Source organism: Epargyreus clarus, unplaced genomic scaffold, assembly GCF_041222505.1.
Source record: "Epargyreus clarus isolate Ecla_fem2 unplaced genomic scaffold, WU_Ecla_fem_2.2 ptg000023l, whole genome shotgun sequence".
Classification (NCBI taxonomy): Eukaryota; Metazoa; Arthropoda; class Insecta; order Lepidoptera; family Hesperiidae; genus Epargyreus; species Epargyreus clarus.
This window is the reverse complement of record NW_027332230.1, coordinates 5,796,204-5,808,895: the sequence shown is the minus strand read 5'-3', so window position 1 is coordinate 5,808,895 and position 12,692 is coordinate 5,796,204. Positions and strand designations below refer to the sequence as shown.

Genomic DNA, 12,692 nt, shown 5'->3' with positions numbered 1-12,692 from the left:
TTTGTCCATCGCCACCGTCATCGAGCCGATAAATTTAACGGGCCGAAGTGCCGGCAATATAAAACACATTGGAACTTGTCCATGTCCATACACTGCCATCACACGCGTGATAGCTGAAACAAAATAAACTGCCGATATCGGTCGCGGTGGAGAAACTAACGCTGTCACGATATACTAAAATCGGTACGAAATAATCTCGTTCTCGATATCGGCTCGGTGGACAAACGACTTTAGGATTAGGATTTATAAAAATAATCAATTTCAGAATTATCGATAATTAAATAATAGTTATAATTTAATACATGGTTTGATTTTTCCAGTGATTCGAAGTCTATATCTAACATGTATATAATAATACTCTATGTCTATATCTAAAAAATCTATCCATAAGAAAACTAAAACCAAAATTCGAAATAGGGAATATGCATGTGATTTAGATTTGCTTGTTATTTTTTTCCTCGGTACATAACGGTCCTGAAATTACATCTAAACCATTATTTTTTCTTTATTTCGTGTTAAATTGTTCAAAACTTTAATCAAAAATCGTAAATTATGCGCGCGAAATTCAAATTTGCAAAACGCATTCCCATTGGTCGAATCGAAAAATGACGTCACATAGCGTGTTACGATGTTTATCGGCGTCGATATTCAAACTGTTTGAGAGAAAAATTGTTTTTGTCTATATTCCTACAGTGTTATTTATTACCTAGTGCGATTTTTCTAGATAGTATTATTAGGAATAATCAAGAACAATGATTGAAAGTAGTTTTGTCAAAGCGCAATCGGACTATTTACCTAAAATATGCAAAATGAATAAACTGTTTTTTATGCATAGGTCAATTCGGAAATATTTAACTGATCATAACTTATTATGTTAATATTCTTTTTTTTTCTTTTTTTTATAATATAGCAGACGAGCATACAGTCCGCCCATGGACATCTGTAATCAACCCCAGATAGGATTAGATATTCCCACCTAAGGTCGGCCACAGATGCGCCGGTACCCCTGAGGACTAAGCTGGAACGCCTCGGAAAAGTCTGTCTCCTACCACACCCTTCAATCCGGAACACAGCATCACCTAACACTGCTGTTATTAGGTAGAAATAGGTGTGGCGGTGGTGCCTCCGGAGTCGAACCACAAAGGGTTCTACCACCTTCAACCTATCACCTATCTTTATAATATTATAATAGATTATAATGCATTTTGTGTGTTTCAAATGATAGTGTTTGTTGTAGAAGTCGATAAGTACCTAACGAAGTAGATGATCAATGCAATATTTTAAAATCATTTACCTAAAATTATTGTTTGTTACAGTAAATACAAATGTTAATGCGATTTTGGAGATACTATATCTGTTTCCTATAATCTTGCACCACATTTTTCGTATTATCGCATCTTTTGCAAAAGAAAAAACACTATATAATGTATTTATAGTACTGGTTTTGCACAATAACTCCAGGAAATATTTATAAAGTGGTTATTTAGCCTTTCCCATGATGTAAATAGCGATGAAACCTGAAAACGTTTAATAATACCTTTATGTGCATACAGTTATCATCAATATTAATACAAATCACGCTACGTGACGTCATTCAAAGAGCGCGTAAAATGGCGGCGTTCAAATGTGTCAAATTTTATTGATACTTTAAATAATTTTTAAAAAAATATTTCAAACACTAATAAAATTGTTTATATTTTTTACTATGTTAAAACGATGTGATAAGTAGTTTAAAATAATAAAATAAAAATGTGCATATTCCCTATTGTATGATTTGTGCCCCGATAAAGCATTGGTGGAAGGAAAATCTTAAAATAACTTAAATTTCTGAATTCACATTTTAAATGTGATAGCATCAAAAACAGTCCAATTACAATTTTTAACTAATTCATTTCTTTGTATATATTTCATATTAATATTAAAATAAAAGACAAAATAATTGGACCAAAACATCAATAACAAACTATCATAGAGTATATCAAGAAATCTATTCTCATTCTCATCATGACCCCAAAATCATGAGTAAATATTCAACGAACCTCTTAAAATTGTGGTTACCATTAACTGTTATTCCTATGGATATTAAGAAACTAAAGAAAAAAATAAAAAGGAACTTTACGGATAATAATAGAAACAGTTTTTTCTTAACAATGATTTTAATGAGTACTTATTTCGCAGACTGGTCGAAATTGAACTAATTATGTATACATTATACATTTTTATAAAACACGAGTCGCTAAAACATGAGCTTAGCAACAAAACAAAAAAAAATTTGGTTGACAGATAAAAGATAAGAACGTTTTTAACTATTTACTCCAGCCTAATTATATAAGGAAATAAATAAGTAGATAATGTAATTTAGCTTATAAACTAGAGCTTGGGTATGATAAGATTATAATATATATAGGATATTTTAGCAATTTCAATTTCTGGATTCATTTTCAATCCTACACTTGTAAACAAGGTGTCCTTGGGAATGAAAAGATTTTTAGTATTTTCAATTTCTGGTTTGGTTTTCAATCACGCGCTTGTAAGCAAGATGTCATTGGGAATGACAAGATTTTTACCGACTAAAATTTCGGGATTGGATTTCAATCCCGGGCTTGTAGTCAAGATTTCCTTGGAAATGTCAAAATTTTTTGGATTTTCAATTCCAGGCTTGGTTATCAAATCGCCGCTTGGAAGCGAAATGTCCTGAGGAATGTAAATATTTTTTGCATTTTCAATCCCAGGTTTGGTTTTCAGTTCCGTGCATACAAGCGAGATGTCCTTGGAAATGTCAAGATTTTTAGTATTTTCAATTCCAGACTTGGTTATCAAATCGCCGCTTGTAAGCGAAATCTCAGTGGGAATGTAAAAATTTTTAGCATTTTCAATTCCAGGCTTAGTTTTCAATTCCGCGCTTACAAGCGAGATGTCCTTGGGAATGTCAAGATTTTTAGCACCTTCAATTTCGGTTTTGTTTTCCAGTCCCACATTTGTAAGCAACCTTTCCATGGGAATATCAAGGTTTTCACCGTCTTCAATTTCAGGTATAGTTTTCAATCCTGCTAGTTTCAATGCAGCTAAATATTTAAAGGAATTCTTATCCCGTCTAACATTGCGACCTGTTTCTATAGTCTTGGGTGGTTTACGCTGTACTCCTAGCCCAAAATGTATCTTCATAATATGGTTTTGTAGAGAAGCCTGAAATTACATAGTAGTTTATATTATATGACTACCAATTTACATGTGGTCACTAAGGCGGACTATAGTCTAAACTTCTCTCACTTCCGTAGGCAAGCCATGCGTAACAGTAGTAAATTAATGAAGTTATGAAATTCAGAAAATAACAATTTTATTGGGGTATGTAATCTAGAAATTGACTTAAAAAATATGCCCAACAATTAGTAATTCTGAAAAATCGTGGAACATGCAAATATTTTCGAAATTTATATTGTCACAGGAGACACTAAAAGTCTAAAACGCAACAAAGCCACTTCGCATGTTAGACTTTTAGCCTTTCCAGTGACAATATGAAATTATATGTGTATAAAAAAGTACCTTTGTGCAAAGTTTCGCACAACAAAATAGGCAATTGAATGTAATCCTCTCATGCTTCATTAGAATGTGTTGTGTTAAGTTGCTGTTTCTCGAATAACGTCTGAAATAAAACAAAAATAATTAGGAACATTTTAATAAAATATACAATAGAAATTTTATCAAATATTCTTTTAATAAATAAAAAATTCATGCTCACTTACCTCTCACAGTTTTCAAAAGGACATAAGAATGACCTCACTAAAACTTGAGAATGTGTTTTGATATGGCGTATTATATGAGTTTTCTTCTTAAAGTTTTTCCCACAATCATTACAAATATATTCTAAAACAAATAATGAATACTATATATTTGGATGTACATATTTGTTTCTCTGTGTGTTTTATCATTTTGGTTTTTTCTCTCAAATTTTTGATAAAATTTTAAACATTTTCTGAAATGTCATTTTAAGATAAATATTGTTATGACAGTGTAGAAGTAACTGATAAGAAGTAATAAAATATTTCAAACAGACCTGTGGGTGTATGATCCGCCCTTTTATGCTTAACATACTGAGACCAAAGATTAAATGTAAGTTCGCATTGGTCACATTCGTAAGTTTTATGGTTCCTCATATGCTTCCTCTTTGCATAAAGAGTAATGAACTGTTTTGGACAAAGATCACACCTGCAAAAAGATACTATTACTATACAAACATTCACAAACAAAATAACTTTACCAAGACCAAGGATGTTATACGCTTTTAAGATATTCACTGTGCAAATATATGACATTTTTAACAAAGCATGCCAGTATTTATGGCCAAAATGGAGCACAAATTAAGTTTTCTTCCCACTACTACACACTAGCTGACCCGGCAAACTTTGTACTGCATCAAAATCTATTTATTAAATATATTTCATATAAAATATAGCCTATGTTATTCGTGGATAATGTAGCTTTCGAATGGTGAAAGAATTTTTAAAATCAGTCCAGTACTTTTTGTGCCTATTCATTACAAACAAACAAGCAAAGTTTTCCTCTTTATAATATTAGTATAGAAGTATAAATAATTGCTGACTATCTAATGAAACAATTCGTTTTTTGTGGTTTACTTTTCACCAAATGCTTCATTAAAAATCAAATAAGACAAAATAAATACTTTACTAAAAAAGTGTATCAGAGGCAGACCTCAGGCAGGAAACTGATCCTATCTAGGTTTGATTTTATAGATGTCTATGGGTTGCAGATGTCATTTCCCATCAGGTACCAAAGACTAATTTATTATTTCCATAATATAAAGAACCTGGTGAGGTTGAGTTGAGGTTGTTAGAGTGCACCAACTCACAACATGTAATATAACTATATATTTATAATAATACTACAATTTCTATGAATAATACAATAAACTTACTTAAATGCTTTAATACCATTATGTTGGTACATGTGAGCTGCTAACTCATTTTTCTTCCTAAAGTTCTTTTTGCAAACTTCACACAAATATGCAGCATCAATGTGGCCTCTTTTGATATGCCTCTTCAAGTTTTGACGGTTTGAATATGTCTTCAAACATACTGGGCAACTGAAATATTATCATATTAAGTAAGTAATTTAAGTCTGGAATGCTGATGTTAAATGCTTTTTACTGAAGTTAGAATCCTTTAAGGTTCAACTACAAAGGTGCCACACCATTGCACTTATTTTTGCTTAATAACTGCAGTATTGAGCGCTGATGTTTTCTTGTCTTTTAATACACTTATCTTAGGTCTTCCAATTTAGCCCTCAGGGGTAACAACACATTTGTGTGCCAACTTCGGGTAGGACTATGAAATCATTATATTTTGTAGATATAAAAGAAAAATCTATGTATTTTTTCATTGTTTTACAAGTTTCTCTGCACTATTTTGAAAATCCATTTGAAGGAAAGCTGCTGCCAGCACAAACATAATGAAAATCAAATTAATAATATACCTGTGTATTACAGCATTTGTTTCATTTCTGTGGACACTATTTATATGACGGTCCAAATGGCTTTTAGATGTGTATGCTTTTATACAATTTTCTTCAGTACATGTGAAAGGTTTCTAAAAGTAAAACAGGTAGAAATATAAGAACATTTATATGAATGTATGAAAGAAATGATAACCTATTTCAATGGTGAATAAGAAAAACTATTCATAAGTTGAGTTCAAAATCAGTAAGGAGTGATAGCTTAGTTGTGTGAAATGAACTGTCAATATGTCCAAGATTCAACTACCAGGCATGCACTACTAGTTTTATGATGTTACATGCATCTAGGAATTAACTATCATTTGCTTTAATGAAGACGGGTAACAAAGTGGCTTGAACATGCAGGAGTTCTTAAAAAAAATTGTCACAGGTGTGTGAAGTCTACAAATTTGACCAGGAGTGGTAAACGATGGCCTGAATCTCTCTCTAAATCCTTTGCGAAGCTTCGTGTAAGTTATGGACTAGTAATGGGCTGATGACGATCGTAGTTCCTCATAGGATAATACATAGATTAGTATCTAATCTAACTAATCTATGGGATAATAAGAGAGAGTAGTGAATCGGTTCACATATAGATTCGAGGAATTAACTTTTTACAATAGGACAGACTTATACCCAAAAAATTGCTTCGAAATTTTTAAAATGTAAGAATGTGAATGTTGTATTGGTACTTACAATTCCATTGTGAGTTAGTAGATGCCGTCGTAGCCTGTATGGTCTATCAAAAGCAGAATCACAACCTTCATGCATACACGCATATATTTTCTTGTCAGGATTTTGCATTATTGCGGCAACTACTTAAAGTTTTAATTTCACAAAAGCCTATTTCATAGTTATAGCTAAGATACGAGTAATGAACACTGATTTACAACTACTAATTTAATGTCCAATATTCTGCTATTTTTCCTTAATTAAATATCTTTGAATAATGATTTTAAAGTTGAAATAACCATTTATTTTTATTTATTGATGAAAAACTGAAACGGAAAACGTGAGTTACATCAAATAATCAATAACAATTTAAAATTTTTTAATAGTTTTTTGGCCTTCGCTTCTTGTCTTTCAGCTTCACCCACAGATTATAGAGATGTTACATGGTCAAAAATACCAGACTAAATAAAGAAAAAACAAATAATTATTTATAATTTTTGTACTAATTATAATGTGAGTTATAATAAATTAGGTCTAAAATTTCTGCGTAGCCTAATATTTGCAAGTATGTACTAAAGTGATAAAATCCTTGATTTAAGTACAGTACGTACGTAAGTCATAAAACAAATATTTAATTAAGTCTTTGTTGTTGTTTCTTTAATATTTTTTCAATTTGTGGTAAATTTGTTGCATTTTATCTTTATTTAGTTTGTTCTAAAGGATATTAAAATACAAATCAAATTATTTAGTTACATGAAAAAAAGCAACGTAAATAATTTGATTTATTCTAGTAACATCGGTGCATGCGACAAAAAAAGAAGTAAAAGGACAAGATTTGTTCTGTTCTGTGGGGGAAAATAATAAATATAAATGGAACAAAATTATAATTCTGTAACTGTACTTGATATTATTATAGTGAATAGTATATAAATTTACAAAATACCCTGTGAACATTCATTTCTATTGTGTCAGCTGACCAACATAAACAAAGGGATTGTCAATAGAGAAGTGGTGAAATACGTATATTTTGCGTGTCCTGTATTCGAACTCCAGTCAGCATGGATGTCGACGGCTCCGCTATCTCGGGAGAGATAGACCAGAATTTCACTGGCGAAATAGACCAGAATCTGCTGTTACAATTCAGTTGTATGAACACCAATGACAGAGAAGAGCTTATAGGTCAAATGCAAAGACTATTAGGGCCTAGTTTGAATTACAAAACAGCTAGTTTTTTCTTGGATATGAGCAATTGGTAAGGTCATCATGACTAATATAGTGGTTAACATATGTATTGTAAGTATAGTACCAAGTTAATTTTATATTTTCAGGAATTTGCAGACAGCAATATGTTGTTACTTAGATAGTTTGCCACCCAAACTTCCCTCAATGTCTTTGAAAGCTGCTCAAACCCAAGAAACAACAGTAGTTCCTGGAACACGGTAATGTCTCTCATTTTATGATCATTGCATCATTAAAACAAGTCTGTGGTAATATAATAATTTATCTTGGTCTTTGCATAATAAAACAATTGTGCATGTCATTTTCCTTCTAACTTTTCAAGTAGAGGTATCAAAATGCAAAAGTTTAGCAAACAATGTTAATATAATAGTAATTTTTGATTACAGTTTCGAACAAACTTGGAGTATTGCCAACACAGGGACAGAACCATGGCCAAGTTGCTGCAGAGTGATTCAAGCAGGTGGGGAGCCACTGGGTTCCATACCTGTCTACCTGCCACCCTTGCCCCCGGGGCATTCCACTACAGTCACAATGAAGTTGGTAGCTCCTTCTTCACCTGGTAATCACAGAGGTTACTTTCATATGGTCACCAATGAAGGAGATCAAATAGGGTGTAAGTGACATTATTTAAGTAATAATAAAACTTATTATAAAATTTAAAGATAAAACTAATAATCCTGAAAAGCTGCTAAAAACAATAACAAACAAAAGATATAGATACTGAACTGTTTATTTTGAAGTTGTCCCAGTAGCGAATTATTTGACTAATATCATAATGTTGTATGCATTTTTTTTTATTGACCTCTAAGGCTTCTCAATAGCTACCAAACAAAACAAAAGCAAAAAAACAAATATTGACAAAAACATCCGAACTGTTTTGTTTTAGCTAATATGTTTATAAGATAAAGTTACTTCTATAGTATTACCGGTAAGTATAGAAAATTGTTTCTTTCAGATACACTGTTGGTAGATATTACAGTAGAATCAGAAATGACTATAGCACTAGCTGAACAACTTGCAGCCTTGCCTATTTCTAGCAATAGGTTGGATGAGTCTAAGTCGCAGGTACACATTTCCTCATTTGTATGCAGGCCTTGATATAAATTCAATAAGACATTGTCTGTATAGTTTAAGAGACTTGAATGTGTCAAGTTATACTAATTTAAATAAGATTGGGAAATCAATACTACATTCTATAATTTTTGACATTTTTTTATAAATCTAATTTGTAATCTATATTTTTTTCCAGATGCCATCATCACAGGATGATCAAATGTGCTGATTGTTCACGTTCACAATTTATTTTGTTACAATTAATTTCATCTTATATCTATTTCAATGCATTTCATAGGTGAAATCATATTTATATTTTAGCTGTACATAATGTCTTAGTATCATGCAATAATGAATTTGGTTAGAACGCAGAGTAAAAAGAGACTAATGACAATGAAAACGAATGTACAAAATGCTATTGAAGTACTTTAAATGTTACATAGCTGTAAGATAACAATCATATGAATTTGTTATGGTTAAAATTTTATATTAATCATGAAGTTTTCTTTGCATCGCTCATTAATAATGGATTCATTGATATTAATCATATAAGTTTATGGGGATTATTTTAAGTGTAATGTTTTATTTTATTATCAATAAAAGTAATAATAGTGAAATATTATAAAATTGTTGCTTTTTACCTCGCCAATATCTTAAAATGACGAATAGGCGAACTCCTTACATATATAAAATGGGATTTGTAATAAACTACATAAGATAAATTATTTTGAATCTTTATTATATAAAATGATTTGGTATATATTTCTTAAAATAATAATACAGTAATAATGCTGCAAAAGTATTGTGAAGCACATTAAAGAACAATTTTTGTTTGGGTAATACCTGCCCTTATACTGCCATTTCCATGTCAATTTTGGGATGTGGGTTGTAATTTTTAATGACAAAATCTTCATACTTGAAGTCATCAATTGATTCAACTTTGCGAGAAAATTCCAGTGTTGGGAAAGGCCGAGGTTCCCTTTCGAGCTGTTCTTTAAGGGGCTCAATGTGGTTGAGATACACATGAGTGTCTCCTGTTGTGTGTACAAATTCACCAGGCTGTAATGAAACTCTTGGCTATTAAAATTTTAAAAGGATTAAACTCCCAATATAGTACTAATGTAAAAATTGTGCAGAAATGCATTGCCTTTAAAATCGTGGATTTATCAGTGCTACACAATGCTGTATTCAATAATTATTAATTATTTTATACTATTGAATGCATTTTATTAATTATTTCGCGGTCTTGCCGTTTCTTAAAATAAGTTAGATAATATTATATAGGACTAGTTTTCACCCGCGGCTTCGCCCGCGTTTAAAAGAAAATAATATAACATACTAACATATATAAAACTGTAAATTCGTACCTTCAACTTTACTAAAGATCATCACTTGATCAAATGCATAGTTTACGATTCAATTATTACTAATATCGATTAAAATAATCGATGTCTTGGGTCCAAAAGATCGATTCTTCGATTAATCGATCTTAGATCGCCATCCCTAGTTCCCGTGGGATTTCAGGGATAAAAACTATCCTATGTTCTTTATCGGGTCTCAGACTATCTTTGTACAAAATTTCATTAAAAACGGTTCAGGGGTTTAGGCGCGAAGAAGAGACAACCAGACAGACAGACAGAGTTACTTTCGGATTTATAATATTAGTAAGGACTAGTAAGGAAGTAAGGATTTTACCTCTAGCCCAGTTATGTGTGCAATCATATGAGTCAATAATGAATAGCTGGCTATATTGAATGGTACCCCCAGTCCCATATCTGCACTCCTTTGGTACAAGAGGCATGACAGCTTCCCATTTGATACGTGGAATTGGGCGAGACAATGACATGGTGGGAGAGCCATTTTACTTAAATCAGAGGGATTCCATGCACACATTATAATTCTTCTATCTGCTGGATTCTTCCTGAAATTGCATTATCATTATAATAATGGATGGGTAGGTGACTCATAAAATCTGAGTCATATTATAAGTATGGTGTTGAGTATGAATATATCTTTTAATAAATATAAAGCAATCAGCTATCCTCATAGATGTGGGGAATTTTATTCTTTAGAGAAGTCACCAATGTGTTGCTAGTATTGAAAAAGTTTACTACTGTTGGGAAAAATAGTAAAGTTTATTAATCAAAAACTTTACAGAACTCAAGTAGTAGTAGTAGTATGTAGTAAAAAGAAGTCTCGGGAGATCAGTTGTAGTCATGCTTGTGCATTATAAATAAATGTCGGACAGACACTATTAAGAAAAAGTAAATTCAAAAATTGGCACTATACAAGAAATATCTTGAAATGCCTATCTATCCATTAAAATAACTATATAAAAAAATACGTGTGGCACTCGGAGACTGCCGCGGTAAAGCTATTGCATAGCATTTTTTATCAACTTATGCAAATTGCAAGCGTGATATTTCAAAAAGTCATTAACCTGTCAACTGGCGTGTGCGCCCCGGGGCGCACAGATCGCTACTAAAAAGTATCACCGCTGTGCCGGTCGGAGTGGGGGGTGTTAGGTTTTTTTCGTTACGGAATTTCTGGATTCGGTGTCCACGCTCAAGGCCCGCGATAGAAGCTATGCAATAGCTTAAAAAACTAATTTCACAATGAGAGAATACAGGAACGCACCAATGCATTTTACTGTGTATGGTAATCGCATTTATGTGATGGTTATTCTAAATGTGACAAACTCCCATTATATTAAAGCTGATGAAGTATGTGTTACTTACTTTATAGTATCTATAACATTTTTCAATTGATCAATACCTTGACCGTCATAATTTGTCTTTGCATCTACATACTGGGCACCACTATGTCTCCACTGGAACCCATACACGGGACCAAGGTCACCTGTAATATTGGTAAATAGAGAACATACTCAGTCCAGAGAGAAGTTGAATGGAACCTGCTTACATTCTAATTTCATAATATGTCAGCATCTGGTCAGCTCTGAATATAGAAACAAGTCTTGTTGCAATAGCACATTCTAGGTATTAGCAACGAAGACAGTACGGCACCTGTTCCTTCTTGCTCTCGCCCACCGGTATATGACCTGCATTAGTGTGCCCTTGCACAGGGTCAGGTATGTACTCCGTAGCAACGTAAGGATGTTGCTATGGTGTACATGCTTGTAGTTGTGTTTGAATTGGTTCTCTGAGTGACACCAGCACGCATTAACTTCAGAGTGGACTTGAAGTTTTGCAAGGACTATACACAGCTGTACAGTAGTTACCAAAAAACCCTCCTTCACTAATTTTCAATTAATTTTGCATATTTTTGTTTAACTACAAATAAAAACTCATTGGTTCCGTCGGCCTGATTCAGGTCATTTTTAATAGCGTTTTGGAACTAATAGTGGATCTATTTTCAGTCCAAAATATGACTTTAGAATTGACTTGAATCAAGTGAACCACCATTGAGGCAGTTCTGTAATTCTGAAACTTAATATAATGGGCAAAACAACATATAATTGGCATACTTCAATGACAAAACAACAAAGGATAATCATAATATAGTAAGATAAAGGATAATGTACACTGAAAAACGTTAAGAAAAGAAGTTTATAGTGGAATAGATGTACAAACCTTCCTCACGGTCCGTAAAACCTAAATTATCCAGAAACGCGCGGGATCCATTGGCATCCCAAATGTGGACTCCCCTGTTAGCTAACACCTTGCTGTCTGTGGACCCTGAGATCATCCACAGCAACTCTTCTATCACACCTCTCGTAAAAACTCGTTTAGTTGTAAGGAGTGGTAAGGTACTGTTTCTCAATGAATACCTCTGCATTGCCCCAAGAATAGACAAAGTTCCAACTCCAGTTCTGTCAACCCTCTTATCACCTATAAAAGGATAGAGTTATGTGTATTTTATGTTATCAAAATTTAGCCATGAATTCATGCATAATGAGATGAATCTTATCTAGTATCTTACCAGTTTCAATTATATGTTTCACAAGATTTAAGTATTGATATTCGTCATGTTGTTCCATTTTACCGTTAAGTACCATTCTTGCAATTCCTGACGGTTAGAAGTTATTTTTACTTTTATTTTAGAGATATAAAATGTCAAGAAGTTTCACTTTATACTTCGTGCTTTTGGCGCCAAAATTGTAGAGTCGGACAAGTGACAACCAAATGACAACTTTGACATCGGAAAAATTATTTAAATATTTAGTTGTCCTTAGATTCTTTACTTTTAGCTTAACATTT

At 32.5% G+C, this 12,692-nt stretch overlaps 3 protein-coding genes across 3 annotated transcripts; 1 reads left to right on the top strand and 2 right to left on the bottom strand.

Annotated features, from left to right (window-relative positions):
- Positions 1–2,137: 2,137 nt before the first annotated feature.
- On the bottom strand, positions 2,138–6,416 carry LOC140751604 (uncharacterized). Its single transcript, XM_073085572.1, has 7 exons — positions 6,205–6,416; positions 5,491–5,603; positions 4,934–5,101; positions 4,055–4,206; positions 3,744–3,864; positions 3,544–3,643; positions 2,138–3,186 (listed from the first exon to the last, which is right to left on the bottom strand). Exons 1-7 carry the CDS (start codon positions 6,310–6,312, stop codon positions 2,521–2,523), a joined length of 1,428 nt encoding a protein of 475 aa, XP_072941673.1. The 5' UTR covers positions 6,313–6,416; the 3' UTR covers positions 2,138–2,520.
- Positions 6,417–6,967: 551 nt separating this feature from the next.
- LOC140751559 (protein ILRUN) lies at positions 6,968–9,197 on the top strand. Its single transcript, XM_073085470.1, has 5 exons — positions 6,968–7,432; positions 7,509–7,619; positions 7,806–8,032; positions 8,375–8,484; positions 8,669–9,197. The coding sequence occupies exons 1-5, from the start codon at positions 7,239–7,241 to the stop codon at positions 8,699–8,701; spliced, it is 675 nt and encodes a 224-aa protein (XP_072941571.1). The 5' UTR covers positions 6,968–7,238; the 3' UTR covers positions 8,702–9,197.
- Tyms (thymidylate synthase) lies at positions 9,191–12,610 on the bottom strand. The gene is made up of 5 exons (XM_073085469.1): positions 12,415–12,610; positions 12,066–12,323; positions 11,211–11,331; positions 10,168–10,393; positions 9,191–9,531 (listed from the first exon to the last, which is right to left on the bottom strand). The coding sequence occupies exons 1-5, from the start codon at positions 12,488–12,490 to the stop codon at positions 9,322–9,324; spliced, it is 891 nt and encodes a 296-aa protein (XP_072941570.1). The 5' UTR covers positions 12,491–12,610; the 3' UTR covers positions 9,191–9,321.
- Positions 12,611–12,692: the final 82 nt, after the last annotated feature.

What these genes read in the sequence shown, in the direction of transcription:
- LOC140751604 (XM_073085572.1), bottom strand. Translation starts at nt 6,312, where the DNA reads ATGCAAAATCCTGACAAGAAAATATATGCGTGTATGCATGAAGGTTGT. An exon ending in ACAAATGCTGTAATACACAG is followed by an intron (nt 5,102 to 5,490) that starts GTATATTATTAA and finishes ATAATATTTCAG; the next exon opens with TTGCCCAGTATGTTTGAAGA. An exon ending in CCTTTTGAAAACTGTGAGAG is followed by an intron (nt 3,644 to 3,743) that starts GTAAGTGAGCAT and finishes GTTTTATTTCAG; the next exon opens with ACGTTATTCGAGAAACAGCA.
- LOC140751559 (XM_073085470.1), top strand. Translation starts at nt 7,239, where the DNA reads ATGGATGTCGACGGCTCCGCTATCTCGGGAGAGATAGACCAGAATTTC. An exon ending in TTCTTGGATATGAGCAATTG is followed by an intron (nt 7,433 to 7,508) that starts GTAAGGTCATCA and finishes TTATATTTTCAG; the next exon opens with GAATTTGCAGACAGCAATAT. An exon ending in TGGATGAGTCTAAGTCGCAG is followed by an intron (nt 8,485 to 8,668) that starts GTACACATTTCC and finishes ATTTTTTTCCAG; the next exon opens with ATGCCATCATCACAGGATGA.
- Tyms (XM_073085469.1), bottom strand. Translation starts at nt 12,490, where the DNA reads ATGGTACTTAACGGTAAAATGGAACAACATGACGAATATCAATACTTA. An exon ending in TTTTACGGACCGTGAGGAAG is followed by an intron (nt 11,332 to 12,065) that starts GTTTGTACATCT and finishes CCAATATTACAG; the next exon opens with GTGACCTTGGTCCCGTGTAT. An exon ending in CACACATAACTGGGCTAGAG is followed by an intron (nt 9,532 to 10,167) that starts GTAAAATCCTTA and finishes GTTTCATTACAG; the next exon opens with CCTGGTGAATTTGTACACAC.